The sequence below is a fragment of the Fusarium oxysporum genome, chromosome IV, assembly GCF_013085055.1.
Source record: "Fusarium oxysporum Fo47 chromosome IV, complete sequence".
Lineage (NCBI taxonomy): Eukaryota > Fungi > Ascomycota > Sordariomycetes > Hypocreales > Nectriaceae > Fusarium > Fusarium oxysporum.
In genome coordinates this window covers 2,830,579-2,851,061 of record NC_072843.1, presented here as the reverse complement: position 1 = coordinate 2,851,061, position 20,483 = coordinate 2,830,579, and the positions used below count along the sequence as shown (strand labels likewise).

Sequence of the window (20,483 nt, the reverse complement as noted above, 5' to 3'; positions counted from 1 at the left end):
GATTCCCCTCATTCATCACATCATTAGATTGGATCTTATGAGAGGATGCGACTGTGATGCATGACTAGTCTATGTCTACCTTACGTTACGGTACGGGGTCAGCCGCGAGGTGACTCTGGAGGTTGTGCCAGTAAACTTTCTGAGAATAAGCTAAAAAATAACTTTCAGCTCGGTCACTATCCCGTGTCGAATACAAGCTTCTACCCAGCATGGGAACTGTCAGTGGTTGCTTCCAAGAGCCTCCTGTCAGTGTCAAGTGATTTATAGATGCTTCAGTAGCCTCATCATCTGCCATAAAGCCATTGAGGTTATAACCACAACACACATCCCTACATCTGACAACGGTATCGGCGCCGAATTCGTCCGTTGGGACGCGGGGAGGCACGAGGCAAACGCCTAGTAAACGGTTCAAACTCTGATCTGATCAGCCCAACTTGGCATCAGCATCTCGAGATGCCATATTTGGATATCGAGTTGGGCATCCTACAGCTCTGCTTGGCTGGAACCTGTAGGGCTCGTATCGGCAAGTTAAAATGGATCGAAGCCTCATGCAGGCGGGCCATACCTCATCGGCGGTGTGTAGGTTAACACGAGGTTTTCAAGCCTAACAGCAGGATATAGTCCCAATCATGAATGCATCGAGTTACATGAGGCGGAAGCTTACAGACATAGAAATACGGGATTGGCTGCAGCTAAATGCATGTTGTTTGTCGACACGGGCTTGTCAGGATATAAGTGGTTGAAGAGAAGATCCATGCATGGAGGCTTACGGCAGAACACCATCTTTTTTTGTTTGTTAGTATGGAGAAACAACATTGCCAAGCGAATAGCTATTACTGGAAGAGATGCAATTCCAATCCTACAGTAGCATAATCAATAGTTCTAGTTGAAACGGACCCAAGAGAAGCGGAATCACGCGCAGAGGCACGGCGAGCTAGAGACGAGCTAGAAGCTGGAGGGAGGGGATTTAATGAATTTAATTCTCCCTTAGTGCAAAATTGCCCCTTACTGAGATATGGCTTTCACGGACAACGGCCCATGGCTCTGGTGAGCCTGCTGAGGGACTAAAGGCTGTCGCCTCCGCCCCTTGGCCAGTGCAAAAGACTAGCTACTAGTTCCTCCAGCCGTCTAGACTATTGCGAGTCTAGGGGCAGGCAATTATGCACGAATCGAGCGGGTGGCTGTTTCATGACTGGGTGGATTTCCTGAGGCTCGCATCTCAGCAGAAGCCGCTTGAGGGAGATTGGGTCTAGCTTAAACGGTGAGGACGAACCACGAGGACCGAGGCCGTAATTAACCCGTCATGATGCTAAAAAAAGCCAAAAGGCTTTTCATCAATGTCCAACAAGTCTAACAAGAGGGCCAAATATGGATGTGATGGACTGCCTCAGGTAGACAAACAGACAAACGAGCTGACCTGGAGAAGCAAAAGGGCTTTTTGTGGTTGCATCTGATTCCGATCTGATCTTACCGAAGAGATAATTCCTCCGTTTGTTTCCTTCTTGGACATGCACGCCAGTTTATCATGTATCAGGTATACCGAACCATACCGTATACGCACCACAGATGAGAGCCTCGTATAACTGAGCCGATTATTTCCTACTGCTTGCTACACGCTCGTCTCTGTACCGATCGAATCGGCATCTCCGTCTAGATCCGGGGCGTCCAGGTTTCCTCTCTCTGTACAGGACCACAATCCCTGCCTGCCAGCCAGAGAGGATCTGTTACCCTCAACACCAACGTTGATCATTGTGCTATGGATATTAATAATTGTTCGGAATAATAATCAATAGTGCCTGACGTAGTTTTGACGCATCGTGAGTTGTTCCCGGAAAGCGGCTGATGCCCCCCATTGTGCCAATCATCAATTCCAAACCCAACTTCAGCTGCACCTGCGATAGGCTGTTATGTCAGAGGGCATCGCGCTGGTGATCCTTTTTTAGTATCTTCCGAACATCATGTCATGACCTGGGTGTGCTCGTGGTGCCGGGTGCCGGCCTGTACCTAGCCTGCCAGGAAGGAGTAGACTCTGCTAGGTAGGGGCGGCTTCACTCTTGGCATCAATTTAATTTGAGTCCCTGGATGCTACGTTGTTGACAGTTTAGCGATAGGTCTGGAGTCACCCGTGGTTGTTTGTATGTACGTATGTAGTAGTTGTGGCTATGATTATGGCCCCATTGAGCTGGGCGTCTAGGACTGTCGCCGTAGAGCCCAGCTCTTTCAGGAAATAATTCACATTTGCTCGTGATTCTTCACATCCAATCCTCACAGCATCCATCCGCAGACGGGACCAATTTAGGCATGCAAGCCATGTTAGAATTTCAGGTACAGGCTCTAAGCGCGCCAGGGGAGCCCATTTGGGCGCTACGCTACATATTGTCTGAGATTGCAATTCACATTCGGTACCTCGGCATCTCACCTATACAAGGTGTCCGAGCAAAGTACCTGCTAACCACAACAATCCCTTTGTCCTCTGGGTATCGTGTCGTGTCGTGTCGTGTCGTGCCGCTGAGCGACAGGCCCACTACCACCTTTGCCTTAGCCTGGCCCACTCACCAGGCACAAGCAACTCCAACTTCCAGCTTCCCCAACCGCTGGAAGAGCCCAGAAGCAGGGCTGTGGTCAAAGTACCGCTCGCCTGGGCTGGCCTGGATCCTGCCCCCCTGTTGTCTTCTGGTCTCTTCACAACCATCGAATACGACGTGCCATAGGACGGACAAGTTTCTTACCATCAGCACTGGATCTCACTGAAAGATTACCTTCTTTCTCCTTGTTAATGTCTCGACTAATGTCTGGACAATTGACGCGTAGGCAATTTGATAGGCCTAAGCAATCGCTAGGGACACAGACGTTGATCCATCCAATGTGGCGTTACGAGCGAACAAGCTACTAAGCACAGAAAAGATGAGAGAAAAGCAACATTGGATACATGACCCTGGCTTGTCCATGTGCATGGGTCATATCCCAATTTCACCCACACCTTCCTAGCTCATTGCTCACTGCTCCTTGCAACTTTCAACTCCTCGTCAGTGGACACATCCCATAGAGTATCGATCTTTGCCCTACCTGTGCACCCCCTCCCCCTTGTCATCTAGGGCCGCTAAGAGGGGCGTTACGAACCCCTTTGACGATGATTGACAGCTGGGACGGAGGTTCGGATGCGGAGAAGGGATCATGACCTATTCCCAGAGCCATTGCCATCAGCCCTCTCTTGCACACCCCCCGTCTTGTTGCCGTGGTCATGGCTCAGGGTTGACTATATCTCGGACGCTTTCCCACACTCTTAACCACTTCCCTCTCCGATCTTGTCCTTTTTCTTGAGCAAGCAAAGTCGTACATTGACGCACGACTTCTGTTCGAATACATTCGTTTTATTTTTCAGGACAATCATCATGCTGGGCAAGTTCCTAGTCGCCGCTCTCGCGGTCGTCGGCGGTGTCAACCCCGTCGAGGCTCAGCAGCAGAACATCTTCGTTACTGGTGTCCCTGTCACTGGTGGAGCTGCTGTTCCTGCTCGAAAGAACATCAATGACATGCAGAAGGCTGGCGGCCCCGCCTGGTAAGTCTGCCGTGTGGTTGCTAACACAACCGATGCTAATTTCAACACCAGGGACCTTTACATGCGAGCCGTCCGCTCCATGTACGATGCTAAGGAGACTGACTGGAAGTCTTACTTCCAGGTTGGTGGTATTCACGGAAAGCCCTTCATTCAGTGGAACGGTGGTGGTGGTCGAAGCGGCAATGGCTGGCCCGGATACTGCCCTCACGGTGAGAGCATCTTCCTGACATGGCACCGTCCCTATGTCCTGCTCTACGAGCAGATCCTCGTCGAGCATGCCAAGCGCCTGGCCAACCTCTACCCTTCCAAGTACCGCAAGCAGTACGTTGATGCAGCCAACAACCTGCGTGCCGCCTACTGGGATTGGGCCCTCGATGGCATTCCCGCTATCCTCACCCAGCAGAATGTCAACGTCAAGGTTCCCAACGGCAGCGGCCTCAAGACCATCAACATGAAGAACCCTCTTTACACTTACAACTTCCCCAAGGACGCCCTCAACAACAAGTACGGATCATGGGACGACGAGCACCGCGTTCGCATCTACCACTGCCCCGCTCCCGATAGCTTCCCTTCAAGTGCCAACAAACTCCTCCGCCAGCGACCTTACAAGCAATGGGTCTACGATGTCATGACCCGACCTACCACCTTCAACCAGTTCGCTTCCACCGGTGCCAACGGTGCTTCTCTCGAGCAGATTCACAACGCCATTCACTGGGATGCTTCTTGCGCCGGTCAGTTCCTCGCCACCGAGTTCTCTGGCTTCGACCCCCTCTTCTGGTTGCACCACGCCAACGTCGACCGTCTCTGGGCTTACTGGCAGGCCATGCACCCCAGCCAGTCTACCTTCACTGGCTCTTACTCTGGTGGTGCCCGTTACTCTACTCCCCAGGGCACCCGCATCACTCCCAGCTCTCCTCTCAACCCCTTCTACCGATCCAGGGGTAACTTCCACACCTCTGACACTGTTAAGAGCATCAAGGGTTTCGGTTACACCTACGCTGGACTCGAGTACTGGCACATGTCTGCCAGCCAGCTCTCCAACTCTGCCAAAACCACCATCAACCGTCTCTATGGCAGCGGTTCTTCCCGCCGTCGTGATGTTGAGGAGCGTGGCCTGATTGAGGAGCGTGCTGGTGCCAACACCACCCGTTACTTTGCCAACGTCCAGCTCGATGTCACCGAGGTCGAGCGACCTGCCCAGGTCAACGTTTACGTCTCTGGAAAGCTCGTTGGTGGTCTCGTCGTTATGCGACAGCCTGCTGAGGGTATCATCCACGGTTCTTTCTCCGCTGACCAGGCTGCCGATGCCCCTCAGCTTCTTGCTGCCTGCTCTCCTACCAAGGTTGCCGATGCCGTCACCAGCGGCCTCCAGGTTGAGATTGTCAAGCTCGACGGCTCCAAGATTGACATCAGCACCGTCCCCAGCTTGAAGCTCAGCCTCGACGATGTTGCCTACACCCCTCCTGCCGCTGAGGATGACCTCCCCTCCTACGGCACTCCTCGCACCCAGCCCGCCAAGGCCGTTGCCCTTACCAACGCCAAGGCCCTCAAGGCTGTCAGCGCTTGTGCCAACAAGCTTCCTTCTTTCAATCCTCCTGTCTAAATACCCGGCCACCATCGGCGTTTCATTTTATCATATCTGCCGTCGGCGGGCTAGCATGCTCGACCGCGGCTCATAAGGGACCACTAGCAAACCGCACAAATTCTTTTAAGTAATTTTAATCCCTGGCAGACTCGGGGAGTCACGATTGTATTTTTTCGCCAGACTAGGTCTATAGTTGCCATATAGCGGCCCCTTTGTCTTGTACATCTCGAACTCGTTCCATATGCGTGATGTGATGTTAAGATATCTGTTAAAAACAAACCTAACAAGTGTATTAGGAGGTCTGAAGTTCTTAACATGAAGAAATTCTCTCCAAGCTACATCACTGAATAACAAATCGTACCAAGTATTTATAAAATAGAGTCTAGAAGACCATGTGAAGTGGTACGAAAAGTTGTCACAAGCCACTTGCATTCGTTACCGCGGGAAAGCCGAACTGTCAGGGGATGTAACTTGACCTTGGCCTATACGAACAGATGGTTCATGCCTTTTTACTTCTCATGTAAAAAATTTGCAAGATGGTCAACCGGCTACTTGACTGCTCCTCCAGCATGAAGCCATTCGGGGGCCCCCAGCTCAGGTCGTGGTATGGTTGCCCAATAATCTTGAAGCGTCAATCCCTCCAACGTCGAGATTGTTGTCCTGATTGAACTTCCGTGTTCGTATTGACTGATTCTTTCACCCAAGCTCTCGTAGTGTTGTTTTTACTATTGTCAAGTCATGTAACATGATTTACAAAATGAATGTCTTCTGAATTTTAGGTAAAGCTTACCGGGCTGACCCTTAATATTAGGGACTGGTGGTTCTATCATGATATGTGCAATCAAAGCTTTATAGAGGCCAGTAACTGTTATTCTCATAGAGTACTAGTAATAGAAATCAACAATGATTCAAGGATCTCAATCAACTTCTGCCCCTGAAGCAACTCTATGCCTATAGCATTGCTATCTGGTCGAGACCTGCCCGTCGCAAGTTTATGATTTGATTCCTTCCCAGCTCATGAGGTATAAGAACGAGCTCAGAAGATTTCCATGTTTTGAAAACCTTCAAAGATTTGAATTATATATTTCGAGACCATTGCAGGAAATGTTTGCTGAGTTGCTCTCTCAAGACGAAACCTGATAGCATCGGCTTCCAGCGATGGCAAATTCGGAAAATTTTATACAGGGGTGAATAGTCGTATATTTTACTTGAAGGAAGAGGGCAAACAAAGTAGTTACCATGAAAACGAAACTGGATAGGCAAGGACTGGAGAGATATGCCCGAGCTGTGCGAACGAGCTGTCACCCCTAGCTCTAAGCGGCGGGCCGCTGCTTTATTTAGATCAATAGGATGTCGCGATAGACTCGTCTCAATACAACGAAAGCTGGGAAGGAACGTATAAGCCAGTATACAGCACTGGTTTTGATGAAATAGAAGACTTTGCCTAGCAGTTCTTTCAGCCCGCCATCGTACCTACCGATGAGGTGCAGCTCCAACATTGAGAGACAGTATTAGTTGAAAGGCACAAGAAGAGTTAGGACGCCCCGAATCTCAAGAAGGGTTAGATTACAAGTTGTAATACAAAACCGTTGCCTTTTTTGTTGCCGTTCTACTGGTAGATAGTGCATACAGGCCAAGCTATAGGAGAACTACCTACTAGAAGAGTCTATAAGTCAACTTGGGGCACAGCTGTACTATTTTACGCCCCAGAATACGTGTTTAGCTTCTTAATGGCCGTAACTTAACAATAAAGATACAATCGAGACTATCGAGCGGGTAGTCCCTTATACAGAGCTAGTCTTATTAACAACTGAGGCTCGAGTATTGTGTCACACCTGATTTCAAGCTATAGCGATAGAAACCCAACACCCGGAATACAACCGACACTGTTCGGTAGACTTCGAAGAATTAAAATTCTAGATTCAAGAGCTCTGAGATATCAAGATCAAGAAACTTACCCAAACTGTCACGTGCCCCAGGTCTTGGCCACAAATGTGATGTCGTGAGGTTTCTGGTTGGCCAATTTCGACTTCACAACTTTCTACTTACTATACTTCACTTCCCCTTTGTTTAAGCAAACTCTACGTCACGTCACGTAGTAAAAATGTCATTCGAAATCTTAGTTCCTTCTGAGAGAGAGGCCCCTGGTGTCACCGACACCTTCTTTGCCGCCATGGACATCAACTTGTTGATGCACGCACAATTTCCCAACCCTGAGAGCAAGGAGTTTTTCCGAGGCTGGCTTTTCAGAGATACTATGGATCATGTCAAAAGCGTCGACAAGGGTGTCCTCGTTGCACGCGACCCAGAGACCGGGAAAATAGCGAGTTTCGCTAAGTGGAACGTTCAGCGGCAACCGCGGTCGCGAGAGATGGAAGAAGAAGCCGATGATGATGAGTTCCCAGACTTCTGCCGTCGTCAATACCTTGGCCCCTACGCGGATCTTACTAAGAGTAAGAGAGACAAGGTCCTGGGCGACAAGACTTATTACCGTGAGTTATTTGCTGCTGAGTGGAGGCCGGAATATCGACGACCAAACCTTGACCGCTATATACCTATGGAGTTGGGGATTTTGGTCGAAGCTACCTTGGCCATGTGTCACTCGGCACTAACGTTTCCTAGACGTGACATATCTCTGCACAGATCCCAAGTTCAATGGCCGAGGGGCTGCGTCAACTTTGCTTCGTCGAGTGCAGGCTGAGGCCTCCAAGGAGAATGCACCAGTTATTCTCGAGGCTACCATGAATGCGGTCTCGTTTTACCAAAAACTAGGCTTCCAGATACGAGAAGGGCTAAATATGGTGCTCCCAGCTCGTGGCTCAGATGAACCAACTGAATACTATGAAGAGAGAGTTATGGTTTGGGCACGAGACCGAAAGCCATAAAGAGTTACACCGACGAGGCCACAACGTTGTCGCTAATCGTCCCCACACTCACGTGGCAAAACGTTAAGGGTAATTTAACGCTGAGCTTTGACTCAACATCTCCAACATGACATCAACGGAGGTTGTAAGTCGAAGCAGAGCTTCGGACTAGACGGAGAGGTTTGGACCGTTATCGGTCGGTATAGCCGGTCACATAGTGTAGCTGGTCGTGCATTTCATCGGCATCACATCAACAAAAGTCACAGCCAACATGACAGAAGCTCCGGACCCAACAATGACGCTCTTGCTCTAGATATCGCTCGCTCTAGAATCAGTGTTTGATGGATCTCGACAAATTGGCCCGTGCGTAGCGATGGGCCGGGACAGGACCGGCAACATTCCCCTGTAGCCCCCACGGCACAGGGGTAGAGTCTCTGTTGAGCCAAGATCAGGGACAGGACAAGGGACATTTTCGGATCATGATGGGAGGGCTTTCTATGGACCAATCATAGAGAGCGTATTTGTTCCAAGGGATCTGAAGTAATCTGTTGATAACTCTGAGCTGATAGATCTAGGAAGAAACTGTCGCGTGCGGGGCCCATCTCAACGTCTTTCCAAAAATCTGTGTCAAGGTTTGGTGGAATGAAACTGGGGACCATATGACTAACGTTCTCTTGTTCCATGAATTGTTGCTATCAAAGAGGGACGAGAAGATCATCACCTGGCAACCGGAGATAACTGACTGATGACAGGTTAATTTTGGCAAACCCTTCACCGAGTTTACATGCTGTGAACCGAACATCGGAGTAATTCGGATTAGTCCAAGTAGCCGGCGGCGGCACCGGGTCTAAGATATAGCCGGTGGTGCCAAAAGTGAGCAGATAGGGGAGATTTGCGGTGTTTTGGGAGCTGATGAGGCATATCACGACGAGCGAATCCAACAGTAAGGAACCTCGGGAATTTTGCCAATGAGACAAAAGGTTATTTTAGCCGCTAACATACATACGCAGTGAGAGGGTAACGACGTCTTGTTTGACTGCAGCGGTAAATCAACCCCGGACGAGCCATTACGTTAAAACAACTGCCGGACCATGCAGAATGAGGCAAGACAAGCTCACAGATGGTTTTCCATTTGGTAATGGGCTCAGAGGAACGCCCTTGGTCAGCTGGTATGAGATACTCGACTTCTAAGTGCATTTCCATGGAGATTTTGTGTATACTGTACTTTTCAAGCTCAAGGTTTCCTCTCAAGATGGTGTTCAAAGCTGGCATATGTGGTTGTGCAGAAAAATGTCTCTGAAGGCTGGGGGGTTCCTCTTTTCTTGATTTAACTTATCTTTTGCCATTATGTATTTCTATCTCATCTGCTTTTCTAGAGATAAGCTTGCTCATCCATTCAACTCTCACTGCCTTCATCCTCACTCGCTCGGATGTACAGTACACAGCAACACCAGACCCGGACCTAGACTCTGGACCCCAGGGTTGTTCATGATGTGGCTCATTTTTTTCCTCGGCCGAGGAAAAAAATGAGCTGGTCTTTGTCTGGGCATTTGACAACGACGCCGCTGCCGAGAAAATCCCCCATTGCTCACGCTGGTCTTCGTCGACATGACTGGGGCCATGTAACGGCTCAGCATTGGCCATGATTCAGGCAAGGCTGTGTTCCCGCCAAGTACCATCCGTGTGTCTCTCTTTGACATGTCGGAAATTGGAAGCGACTTGATATTGGGGGATATGATTTGCAGCAAGTGGATATCTCTTCATGAGAGGGCTTAAGGTTTGATGTTTCAGTCTGTTGAGTCATTGATTACTACGCCCCTAGTATGTTTGCGTGCGAGGACAAGCAAAGAGCCACTCAAGTTGAGGGTATGACAGCCCAAGTACACAAGCAGAAACACGAATGTCCCCAGATGATGCGTTCCCCTTGGTCGTTTGATGTCGAGATACGAAATATCTGTATTGAAGTTCAGTACCTCCCTTCCTGGGCCATGTTCCCCAAGTTCGAGATTCCTGATTCGGCACATGCTCCGGGGGCTTCGAATTTGGGGGGACGCCTCTTAGACACCAATTGACAAGGCTTGTCCCGAAGTTGACGGAGGGGAACTTGGGGATTGGATCTGGAGAACGGGACCCTTTGACGGGAGAAGTCCTGGTCAGGTACTTTTGGCGTTGCGGGGAATACCATCAAGCCGGATGTACTCTTTCTCTTTTCGTCCTTCTCACATGCCTGTCTTTTTGCACTTTCACGTCCCTTCTCCAAAACCCTCCATGATCATTTAGTACAGTAGCAGCAACTCTGCTATTTTTCTGCTCCTCTTTGCCTTTTTTCCCTTCTTCCTTTTTCTCTCCTCATTCACTTTCGGGTACTGCCCAACCACAAAAGACACAGTTCAGGCAGCGGACGGCTATCGCACCTCTTAATTATACTTTGATATAAATAAGTTATTCACGGCTGCGAAACCGGCCATCGCGCCACTGTCGGGCGACTAGGTAGCTGATTTTGGCCCAGTCGGTCGTTTTTTTATTGATGACGTCGAATCTGATAGGTCTGTTAGCTTATCTCGCATTTACCTGAGAGAAAAAAAGGACAAGGGCAAAGCCTCCAGCCCAGGTTCTACCCTCTACCACTGGCCTCTGCGCATCCTTATCATCGTTGTTATCAATATCAGTTGGTTGTTACACACAGCTTCTCCGGATTATCTCTTCTCCAAGCAGAGAAGCCGATACTGGATCGAATCAGGTCACAGCAGAGGGTAAATTGACGGCGCATTGAGATTCAGGACGCTACCCTGGCCCTGCATTTGCATTTGCATTTGCATCTGCATTCCAACCAAACCCAGTCTAATCTAATCCCCGGTTCCCCAGGCTTTGATCCCCCGCCTGCAAGAGTCAAGACATTTTGGCTGTGGGAGCACCAAATCAGCCAGCCAGAGCACAGCTGACAGCTCACAACGGGCGTACCAAGGCAAGCAACTTTGTCATTCAATTTGCTTTGTTTCTTTTGTGCCGACCTGTTATTGCCGTCGCCGACGATCTGAACAGTACTGTGCTTGATCGTGCTCTGTCCTGTCTGTCTAGGCTTTCGCTTGTTGTGTCGCACCGCATCATCGCCGTACAATTTCCGGGCTATCGCATCTACAACCTACATATATACATCTAATATTGGTTGCAGAGAGGGTAGGCAAAGAGGGGACAGCAGGACAAGACTAGGCAAGACAAGAGGGAAACGAGGGAAAAGAGAGGAGAATTGACTCAACAATAAGGACCGAGTTCGGTATTTCTCAACCTGATTATCGTTCTCTTAGTCAATACCCTCTCCCCGCTTGCAGAAGCCTTATCAGATAAACCAAAAAACACCCCTGGTCTGGGCTGTTTCTGTTTCTGTCACTGTCACTGTCACTGTCACTTCTTCGCTGTCGACCGACTCGACTCCATCGGCGCCCATCTGCGCCCGCCATCCCAATCATCCCAGCAAGTCCCTGACATTGGATCCCAGCATCTTGGATCCCACTCTTTGCCCTCGCTCGCGCTGGTTCCCGTCTTCCTTCGCCAACCACTTACACACTTTGTTTGCTCGCTCGGGCATTTTCTTATCTTTTTCCCTTCTCCTTCTTCTCATCTTCCTTGCATCACCTCGCCTCCCATCCCATCACATCCCGTCTTCCGTTTCCCCAGATTCTTATCTCACACCAACCATTGACTCGTGTCGTGTGTGTGACTCTAATCAACTCAATCAACTCGATTTGGATAACGTGGTTCTATTAGCTATCGTTACCTATCATCTCGCTTCTCAGTGGTCGTAGCTCTAACCGCATTGCGTCACTGTCGACCCCGTGGGGCTTTATCGCATCCCAAAAAAAAAAAAAAACTATCTCTCTATCGTCACCACCACCCATATCGGAAATCTTGCTGCACTGGCATTGACCGGGCTGCATTGTACCCCCGAGACGGGAGGCTGACAACTCAAAGAGCCACTGAGGCTCAACCTTCTTGCGCCCGTTTATTGCAGGGCAACGGGCGCCTGTAAGGTATTCTGGTGTAGCACAATTCAAGCCCTAGGTTGTGCCCTGACAGCAACACACCCTCTGTTTGTTGGTGTTTTGCTCTGCTGATAGCGGGTAGACCTGCGGCGTTATCGAGGTTCCATACATTGTTCTGGATCTATCCGTACTTCTCCCACCATGTCTCCCCAGTCCTCAGCCCCGGTCCAGAGGACGGCGCCTATCGCCATTGCTCCTAAACCTCCTCGGCCAGAGCCATCTGCTTATCGCCAGGACAGCTTCCATAGGCTCGAGATGGGTCACGGAGTCGCCAGCTCTGCACCCGTTGAAGGTTCATCCTTCAACGCCTCCTCCATCCCACCTTGTCTATCATGTCGGTACTCTCGCGTCAACTGCATCCTTAACGACGACGACGACTGTTGCATCCAGTGCCAAGCTGCGGGTTCCGAATGTTCCCTTTCATCCAGCCCTCAGTCCCGAAAAAGGAAGCTTCATGGTGAGGCTAGTGATGATATTATCGGGAAAAGAAGGTCAGATCAATTCCGATATCCCCATCTCATTCTCCATATCCATATTCTTCTCCATATTCATGCCGCCGAGTCCTCCACACTCATCCTGGCTTGAATGCTCCACCAGTCCCCGTGCCTTTCCCATGCGTCTATCGTTTCCTTCTACACTCTTTCCCTTTCTCTGATAACCTTCCACCTTACTCGTGTTCCTCCTTGCATGCCTTTGTCTGACATATGATTGGCCTCGTACAGTTCACCGGGTCTCGCATCTAGGCGACGAAACCATAACTCAAGCCTTTCCAGCACCGCCGCTAGCAGTTCGTTCCTGGAGGAGATGGCCAATGTTGGCGGCCCGACCATGCTTAAACGTACGCTCGGCCTCCAGGATGATCGCTACAGCCAGTACATTGGTCCTACTACAGACTTTGAACCTTCACTCATCAACCTCTCCTCCTTTGATCCCCATGACGAAAGTCTACTATCAAGAGGCACTCTTCGCAAAGTCAGCGAACACGATACTTTCTTGATGCTTCCTGACTCCAGCACTCCAGGACACGAACATGTGACGCAAGACGCCGATCATGTCGAATCCATCGTGGCACCCCATGGCAGACGTCTCATCGACATATACTTTCGAGTCGTGCACCCAGGATTTCCTATCATCCAAAAACATGTCTTCATGGAAAAGTATGAAAGATCTTACCGAGAGTTTTCACCACCATTACTAGCAGCTGTGTACATCCTTGCCATCAATTGGTGGGACCAAAGTGAGGAACTGGCTGGTTTGCCACGACCCAATGTTAGAGAGCTCGAGAGCATCGTCCGTACAACTCTTGATGAAGCCACTTTTCGACCCAAGCTTTCAACTATTCAGGCCGGTCTACTTCTTTCCCAGAGGCCCGAGGGTGACCAGTGGGCCCCTACCGCCCAACTTGTTGCACTTGGTCATGAATTGGGGTTGCACTTGGATTGTACTGGTTGGAAAATACCACCGTGGGAGAAGGGCCTGAGAAAACGATTGGCTTGGGCACTTTACATGCAGGACAAATGGGGTGCCCTCGTTCACGGGCGGCCATCACACATTTTTGCTACTAACTGGGGCGTTCAGCCTCTAACAGCAAATGACTTTCCTGACGTCGAATGGGACGAGAACGACCCGGAGGAGAAGCTCGATATTGAGAAGGGAAGGGTGTTGTTTACACGAGTGGTACAACTTTCGGAAATACTCTCCGAAATTCTGGACACTTTCTATACTCTTCAAGCCATGAACACGGTTGCAAATGCAGGTAAACAAGGGACGCAGCTAGTTTTGTCGCTTGCGAAACCCATTCAGCTCAAATTGAAGGAGTGGTACGGAGGCCTACCGCAACTGATTCGCCTCGACTCTTCGTACTCTTCTCTTAACCCTTCATCAAACAGGTTGTCGAGTATTGGATATCTCCATCTGGCATACTTTGCGGCCGAAATTACGCTCCATAGACGAATCATCCGATCATTGGCTTCTCCGTCTAGCTCTGTCGACTCATACGTACAGCACATCTGTCGCAGTGCCGCCAAAGCACGCCTCATCTCTGCCATGGACTTTGTCAACAGACTTGGACCCAACCATTTGCGTTCGTTTTGGTACTTCGCTTCCAAGACTAACTTTGCATTGATTGGCACATTTGGATCTCTCCTTTGGGCAACATCACCTGGGCGCGAGGAAGCGGATTGGTATCGAAGACGTTTGGGAGAGTATAGATGGACTCTCTCAGTTAGCTCGAAACCTGGGGAAGGCAAGGGTTTGACTGAGTTTGCCATGACAATGTTGGATATCTCCACGGGCCTGCTCAAGCAGCTCCCCGAAAAACCCTCCATGAGTAGGAATGGGAGTCATGCGGACCTTTCGGTTTCCGCGCCACCCATTTTCAGTGGTGGCATTCTTGACAGCTTGGGCACCAGGCCCAGTGCGCCAGAAATGAGCGCCATGTATAGTCCACGGACGGATGATGAGGAAGAAGAGGAGGAGATAGACAGCAGTGACGATGACATGGAAGACTATCCTACACGGATGTAAGGATTGGGGGAGATACGGGAACAAGATACACTTAAAAGAGGAAGGTTCCGAGATTCAGACAACTACCATGGTCGAGGAACGATCAGAGGTGTTGTTATGGAACATATTGCCACGGCTTGCATCGTTCAGGCGTTTCTGTCGTTGCTGCATTGCGATTTGGTAGGGCTGAGGAGTTGACATGGGTATATTGTCATCCTTTTAGGCCTTATTATGGTTATTTTTTCTTTCTGATCATTTGGGCTTGGTTTGATGAATGATACCTTGGTTTCGGGGCCCCTCTGGAGGGGCTCGGGACATGACGGAATAGCATGAGGGCGCATTATACTGGGGATACGAGCATTGAGAACTCAGAGTTGTATAAAGCAAGGTGTGCATGATCAGTTAGATTGGATTGGACTTTTATGAATTACGTATAATACGAGGAATGGCAACACTAGCAGTTGAGTTACGTTGAGTCTCATAATTTGGCTCCAGAGAATGTTGTATCGTCTCGTCTCATCTCGTCAACTATAACAGCCATATAAGTATACTTAGCACGGTAATTGTAGTAGTGACAGCTTCAATTCGAGGGGATTGCTATGCGAGTGGCTAATGTCACATTGTGCATGCAAGATAGTAAATGTTTAGATAGATACTACCATGAGGTGAAGTGGTGGGACACGACTTTGAGTATGATTGTAAATCATATAAGTGCAAATTAAATAGACAGAAGGTTATTACGTGTATAAGAAGAATTGTTGCTACACTGGTGTTGAAGCCTATGCTCTCCAGATACCAGTCAACGCGGTCCCATACTTCAATTGAGCCACTGCACCAGCCACAAAGAATCCAAATAAAGAAAACGGTTTCCCGCCACGTCAACCTTAATTGAGCTTGATTTCATCTGTAACCAACCAACTGTCAACGAGCTTCAAGTGCAGGCCATTTGAACCGCCGGGTCAGACCGTTCTTGCCTATTTCCCTTCTTTATTCATATCTTGATTTGTATTTCCTGTTACATTCTTGTCTCCCAATTGCCCTCGTATCTCATAATGGCTCCCAAAAAGGACGGTCAATCGGCCAAGGCGACTGGCGCGCCTGAAGGCTTCACGCCAGAACGGTTTGAAAAGGAACTCAAGGAACTTGCGACCAAGGCCAAGGAAGATACTTTTGCGAAGCGGTTCATGGGTCAAGCGCTTGTTTACTTCCAGACTCTTTTGCTTCTCGGTTTGTTAGGTGTCGCGTCGAGCGCGTCGCAGCTCAACCTGTCCCCTATCTTTGGGTCCATCCCTTCTGCTGTCACGCACACAACTGCGCTCAAGGCGGCTTGCTTTATCGGTTGGGCCGGCAATTTGATGCTCCGCATGGCTCTTCCTATGTCGACTTCTCAGCTTCTCCCAGTCATCGCCCTTAATATCCCGGCTATCCAGTTTCTTCTCGGGACCTTCACTGACCGTCTTGGCTCTTGGTGGGGTCCTCTCATTATCGAGGGTTTCACCTTGTTCCCCCTGGCCATCGTTTCGGCAGCCTCCGTGGCCGATGTTCTTGAGGACGCTGACCTGAGCGCACTGCCCAAATTCGTCGCAGATGCGGCGCCTGGCATTGTCTCGTGGGGTCTGTTTAGACTTGCTGAGAACCAGTCCATGGAAAAGCTGCAGGGTGTTGTTGGGAGTACCTTTGTGTTTACTCGTGTGGGTATTGAGCTTGTCTTGGGAGCCATTTATGCTATTATGGCACCATCCAAGTATCTCGTTTTGGCTATCCCTGCGCTATTACACACGGCAGTCTTAAACACCCACGTTATGACACCCATGGCTACCGAAGCTCTTAACAGTACCTTGACAGCTCAGAATTGGACACTGTTGGAGCGCCGCGAATCGTTGACTGGCTATGTGTCAGTCATCGAGAGCCTGGAGAGAGGTTATCGTGTAATGCGCTGTGATCATAGTCTTCTTGGAGGTCAGTGGGTTCAGCTCAATGGTCGAAGAGTATCCGAGCCGATTTACGGTGTTTTTGTCATGCTCGAAGCTGTCCGTCTTGTTGAGCGGGAGGCTCCCCTGCCTGACAGCGAAGCTAGCGCCCTTGTTATGTAAGTCCCCGTTCTTGTGCTTCGTCATTACTCACTAACATGACATAGTGGCCTTGGTATTGGAACTACCCCTTCTGCCTTTGTTTCTCACGGCATTGACACTACCGTGGTTGAGATTGATCCAGTGGTTTATGAGTTCGCTCAAAAATACTTTGATCTTCGGGAGAACAACCCTGCTGCCGTCGCCGATGCTGTCTCTTATACAGCTGACTTGGTGAAGCAATCCAAGACCTATGACTACATTGTTCACGATGTGTTCACTGGTGGTGCTGAGCCTGTTGACCTCTTTACTCTCGAGTTCCTCCAAGGATTGGGAGACTTGCTGAAGGATGATGGAGTCATTGCTATTGTAAGTAAAGTGAGCATTAACTTAAGCCATGCACTGACATTACCCTTAGAACTATGCTGGTGACTTTGGCCTTCCTACACCTCAGCTCATCTACCGCACCATCAAGAAGGTTTTCCCCTCCTGCCGTATCTTCCGTGAGAGCCCACGAGATGAGGCCAACGTCGAGAAGTGGGGAAGCGACTTCACCAACATGGTCATCTTCTGCCGCAAGACCCCCAGAGAGGTCACCTTCCGCAATCCCAAGCAAAAGGATTTTCTCCGAAGCCAAGTTCGGCAGGCTTTGCTATTGCCCAAGTATGAGATTAAGGAGCAGGTCTTCCTTGAAGATGAGGCTACGGATGTCCTCAACAAGAACGAAACGAGCAAGGTTACCAAGTGGCACCAGGACAGCGCTGCTGGACACTGGAAGATCATGCGATCTGTGCTACCTGGAACGATCTGGGAGCAGTGGTAGACACATATCTATGTTGTATATGTTCTGATTGCACATATTTCGTATCATTGTGTATATTTCTACTTAGATGCCTTTTTAGGTACAACTTGTTCCTGGATATATCACATAATAGACATTTGAATTGTCCACTCTATCGGCCTACTTTTTGGGGTCCCTTGCAGCATTCAACGCATACTGTTGATTGTCCTCATTGAAATCCTTGGAGAATTCGGCAATGTGGTCTGGCACATCTACCCTGTTGTAAGGACCAGCCACTGGCTCACCCATGGTTGCGTGAATAGGTAAGACACCTGTCCAGACTTGGTCCTTGATCGACTCATCCTCCATGTCCCTCTTGTCATCACTGGGACCACCGGTATTGATCTTGGCACTTCCCGATGCGATCTTGACTTTAAGTATGCCAGTGCTTTGAAGCTCAGCTTTGGTCGGCGGGAGACGGGTGTGTCGCCAACGATCAGGCACCACACTATTAGTGATGAGCTCCATGGCATACATCCTCTCCTCCTCGTCCTCTACAAGGACGGCGTGGCCGAATAGGACAGTTGAACGGTAGTTAAAGCTATGATGGAAGGAAGACAAAGCCAAAACCAGCCCATCAACATGAGATGCAGCCACACAGACGGGCATGCCTTTCTCGTCACTAGCACTACGGCCCAAGTTCATAATACGGCTTGACACATATCCGTGAAGATAGAGGTCCAGGGGGTCACCAATATCTGCGCTAGGCCGGTCAAATGAGCCCATCTGGCCGATCATTGGGAGGATGACGGGGAAGGATTGGGTGGGTGTGTTGAAAGAGACATGGAGGATCTGGCAAGTGTTGATGATGTGGTGAATTGTCTTTAGGGCATAGACACCGCGGTCGTTTTCACGTTTGACGGTGTTGATGGCCTCTTTGGGATATTCGAGATCGAATCGACCCATTGTGATTGATGCTAATATTGATGCTGTGGAAGATAGGAATGAGCTTGGCTGTAATGAGCGATGCCTTTAATTGTGGTGATTTCTCTACCTCTTATACTTGGATTTACGTCGTGTTACTCATACATCATTCTAGATCCCACAGCCAAGCAGATGTGAGTCGTCGTATCGGAGCCGAGATACGGTATCATGTCATATAATTATTCGATACATTAGTCCGAGCAATTTGAAGTGTACTTGGTGAGAAGAATACCAGCTAATGTAGAGCACTTGCGCGCCTCTCGATGTCACTGCCATGACAGTATACTTTCAAGATACCCAGCCACATCTGGCTAGCAGTGGTTATGGTGGTGCGGCTAACTGTGGCATCTGACCATTACGTAGAATCCAATTGGCGAGTCACAGATCATGAATCTGAATGTAGTAATTCCGCATGCCGTATGCCGGTAGCTGCATTTGCGTATGGGGTCTTACAGGTTGAGTCCCGAGTTTGACAGCTGATGATTAGCTTTTCATTTGGAATCAATCTTGGCTATACCCAGGTTCTGATAGGATGTGCCATGGGGATTTTGAACGGATGGAGTAATATTTGGCGGTTGCGGGATGAATGACTAACTGGTCTGTAGAGTTTGAGGCTGAAGTTGCCGATATCAGTCTAAGGCTGATCTTCCGGCCCGGTTGTGACTCTTTGCAGGTGACCGGGAGGACCGGCCGTGGACGGTATAGGAAGGACAATGGAGAGGGGCCGACTTTTCTCTTTTTGGGTATCATAATGCAGCTTTTGTCATGCGCTCAACCTGATATTCGACCAAGGAACAGCTGAGGTTCAGTCTGATGTTAATACATTACGTTATGTCCTACCCTATACATCAATATTGTAAGCTAACTTGGCATCTGTTCCAAAATGAGAATGCTTGGACCGCGGAGGTTTGGCTGGTATTAGTAATGGCTAATTGGCGTCAGGACATTTACCTGGGGGTTTGTCCAGGTTGATTGTTGCGTGACTTTGCACTCAGCGTTGTTTTACAAACGAGAACTCTATTCAACACCTTGGGACTGGTGGCTGGCGACGGTCGGGTGATCAATTACTGCAGATCAGTCGTGTTGTAGTGACTTGATTGATGGCCATTCTTGATCTGGTTCTGCGGATAATAAGTTCTTACAATCGACATATCCAACAGTTAGAAGACTTCTAACCATCTTCCCAAGTCGACGTCTGTTTATCAAACGTTGAACGATTGATATCGAGTTTACCACAGACTTTAGGTTGTTAGCCGCTGGGTAAGGTTATTACAAGAAATCCGGGGAAGTTCGTAGGGTAGCAACGGGCTGCATCCAAGTGCCCGTGTTTTAGTCCAGTTTGGGCAAGAAAAGCCCAAGGCCCCTCCCTCTTCCTTGTCGTCATTCGGGCGTGTTCGGGTTGAATAAGAGTGAGGCTCCACTGAGAAAGAGAATATAGAAAGTATTGATGCCCATTTATTTCTCCAACTCGCCCGCTTTCCATAATCACTACTACACTATGTCCTCGGCAATAACCTCATTCTCGTCTCTTCCCTCTTCCTCCTCGAATGCGCCATAGTCTAGGGTGCCTGTCACCCTGCAAGTTGTGCCATGCCTTGGGCGGCGACTTGGTCAACCAACAGCAGGCCTCCCTTTGCCCCGCCATATCTTGTCTCGGTCACTGTCCGAACGGGTAATGGGATGTCATGTTAATTCATCTGAACGCGAGAGGACGAGCGTTATTTCTCTTCTCTTTTATTACTTTTATTGCCATGAGTTGAAGCGTTTCGTTGATGCATCCATCTCCCGGCCAAAGTCAAACAAACTCCTTCGCCATGTTTCAACAAACCGGTCACGCCCCCAACTTGGAAGCTGTTTCCGAATAAGTCTGATCCATGGAATAACTCAACCCTCGCGGTTATAGCCCAGCAGGCTCCCTCTCTTATTCATACCTATGGCATCAGTATGCTATTGCCTATGCCTGTTATAGTTCAACAGTGGACCGGCTTGTGTCAAGCGCCGAGTCCAGTCTGGAGCCTCGTCTCAGTATTGCCCTAACAGCCGCCATCTCCGACGACTCCAGTTTCATAACGGAAGATGCTACATTGGGCCTTGAC

The 20,483-nt window shown here is 49.4% G+C and overlaps 5 protein-coding genes across 5 annotated transcripts; 4 read left to right on the top strand and 1 right to left on the bottom strand.

The window, feature by feature from the left end:
- Nucleotides 1-3,253: 3,253 nt before the first annotated feature.
- On the top strand, nt 3,254-5,366 carry FOBCDRAFT_318469 (uncharacterized protein). Its single transcript, XM_031178805.3, has 2 exons — nt 3,254-3,559; nt 3,611-5,366. The coding sequence occupies exons 1-2, from the start codon at nt 3,393-3,395 to the stop codon at nt 5,160-5,162; spliced, it is 1,719 nt and encodes a 572-aa protein (XP_031044692.1). The 5' UTR covers nt 3,254-3,392; the 3' UTR covers nt 5,163-5,366.
- A 1,831-nt stretch (nt 5,367-7,197) lies between these two features.
- On the top strand, nt 7,198-8,297 carry FOBCDRAFT_221273 (uncharacterized protein). The gene is made up of 2 exons (XM_031178806.3): nt 7,198-7,636; nt 7,767-8,297. The coding sequence occupies exons 1-2, from the start codon at nt 7,249-7,251 to the stop codon at nt 8,027-8,029; spliced, it is 651 nt and encodes a 216-aa protein (XP_031044693.1). The 5' UTR covers nt 7,198-7,248; the 3' UTR covers nt 8,030-8,297.
- A 3,706-nt stretch (nt 8,298-12,003) lies between these two features.
- FOBCDRAFT_292030 (fungal-specific transcription factor domain-containing protein) lies at nt 12,004-14,996 on the top strand. Its single transcript, XM_031178807.3, has 2 exons — nt 12,004-12,539; nt 12,771-14,996. Exons 1-2 carry the CDS (start codon nt 12,190-12,192, stop codon nt 14,572-14,574), a joined length of 2,154 nt encoding a protein of 717 aa, XP_031044694.1. The 5' UTR covers nt 12,004-12,189; the 3' UTR covers nt 14,575-14,996.
- Nucleotides 14,997-15,463: 467 nt separating this feature from the next.
- Nucleotides 15,464-17,574, top strand: FOBCDRAFT_249769 (S-adenosyl-L-methionine-dependent methyltransferase). The gene is made up of 3 exons (XM_031178811.3): nt 15,464-16,642; nt 16,691-16,991; nt 17,041-17,574. The coding sequence occupies exons 1-3, from the start codon at nt 15,606-15,608 to the stop codon at nt 17,443-17,445; spliced, it is 1,743 nt and encodes a 580-aa protein (XP_031044698.2). The 5' UTR covers nt 15,464-15,605; the 3' UTR covers nt 17,446-17,574.
- On the bottom strand, nt 17,575-18,417 carry FOBCDRAFT_221266 (uncharacterized protein). Its single transcript, XM_031178812.3, has one exon. The coding sequence runs from the start codon at nt 18,367-18,369 to the stop codon at nt 17,584-17,586; it is 786 nt and encodes a 261-aa protein (XP_031044699.2). The 5' UTR covers nt 18,370-18,417; the 3' UTR covers nt 17,575-17,583.
- Between the last annotated feature and the right edge of the window lie 2,066 nt (nt 18,418-20,483).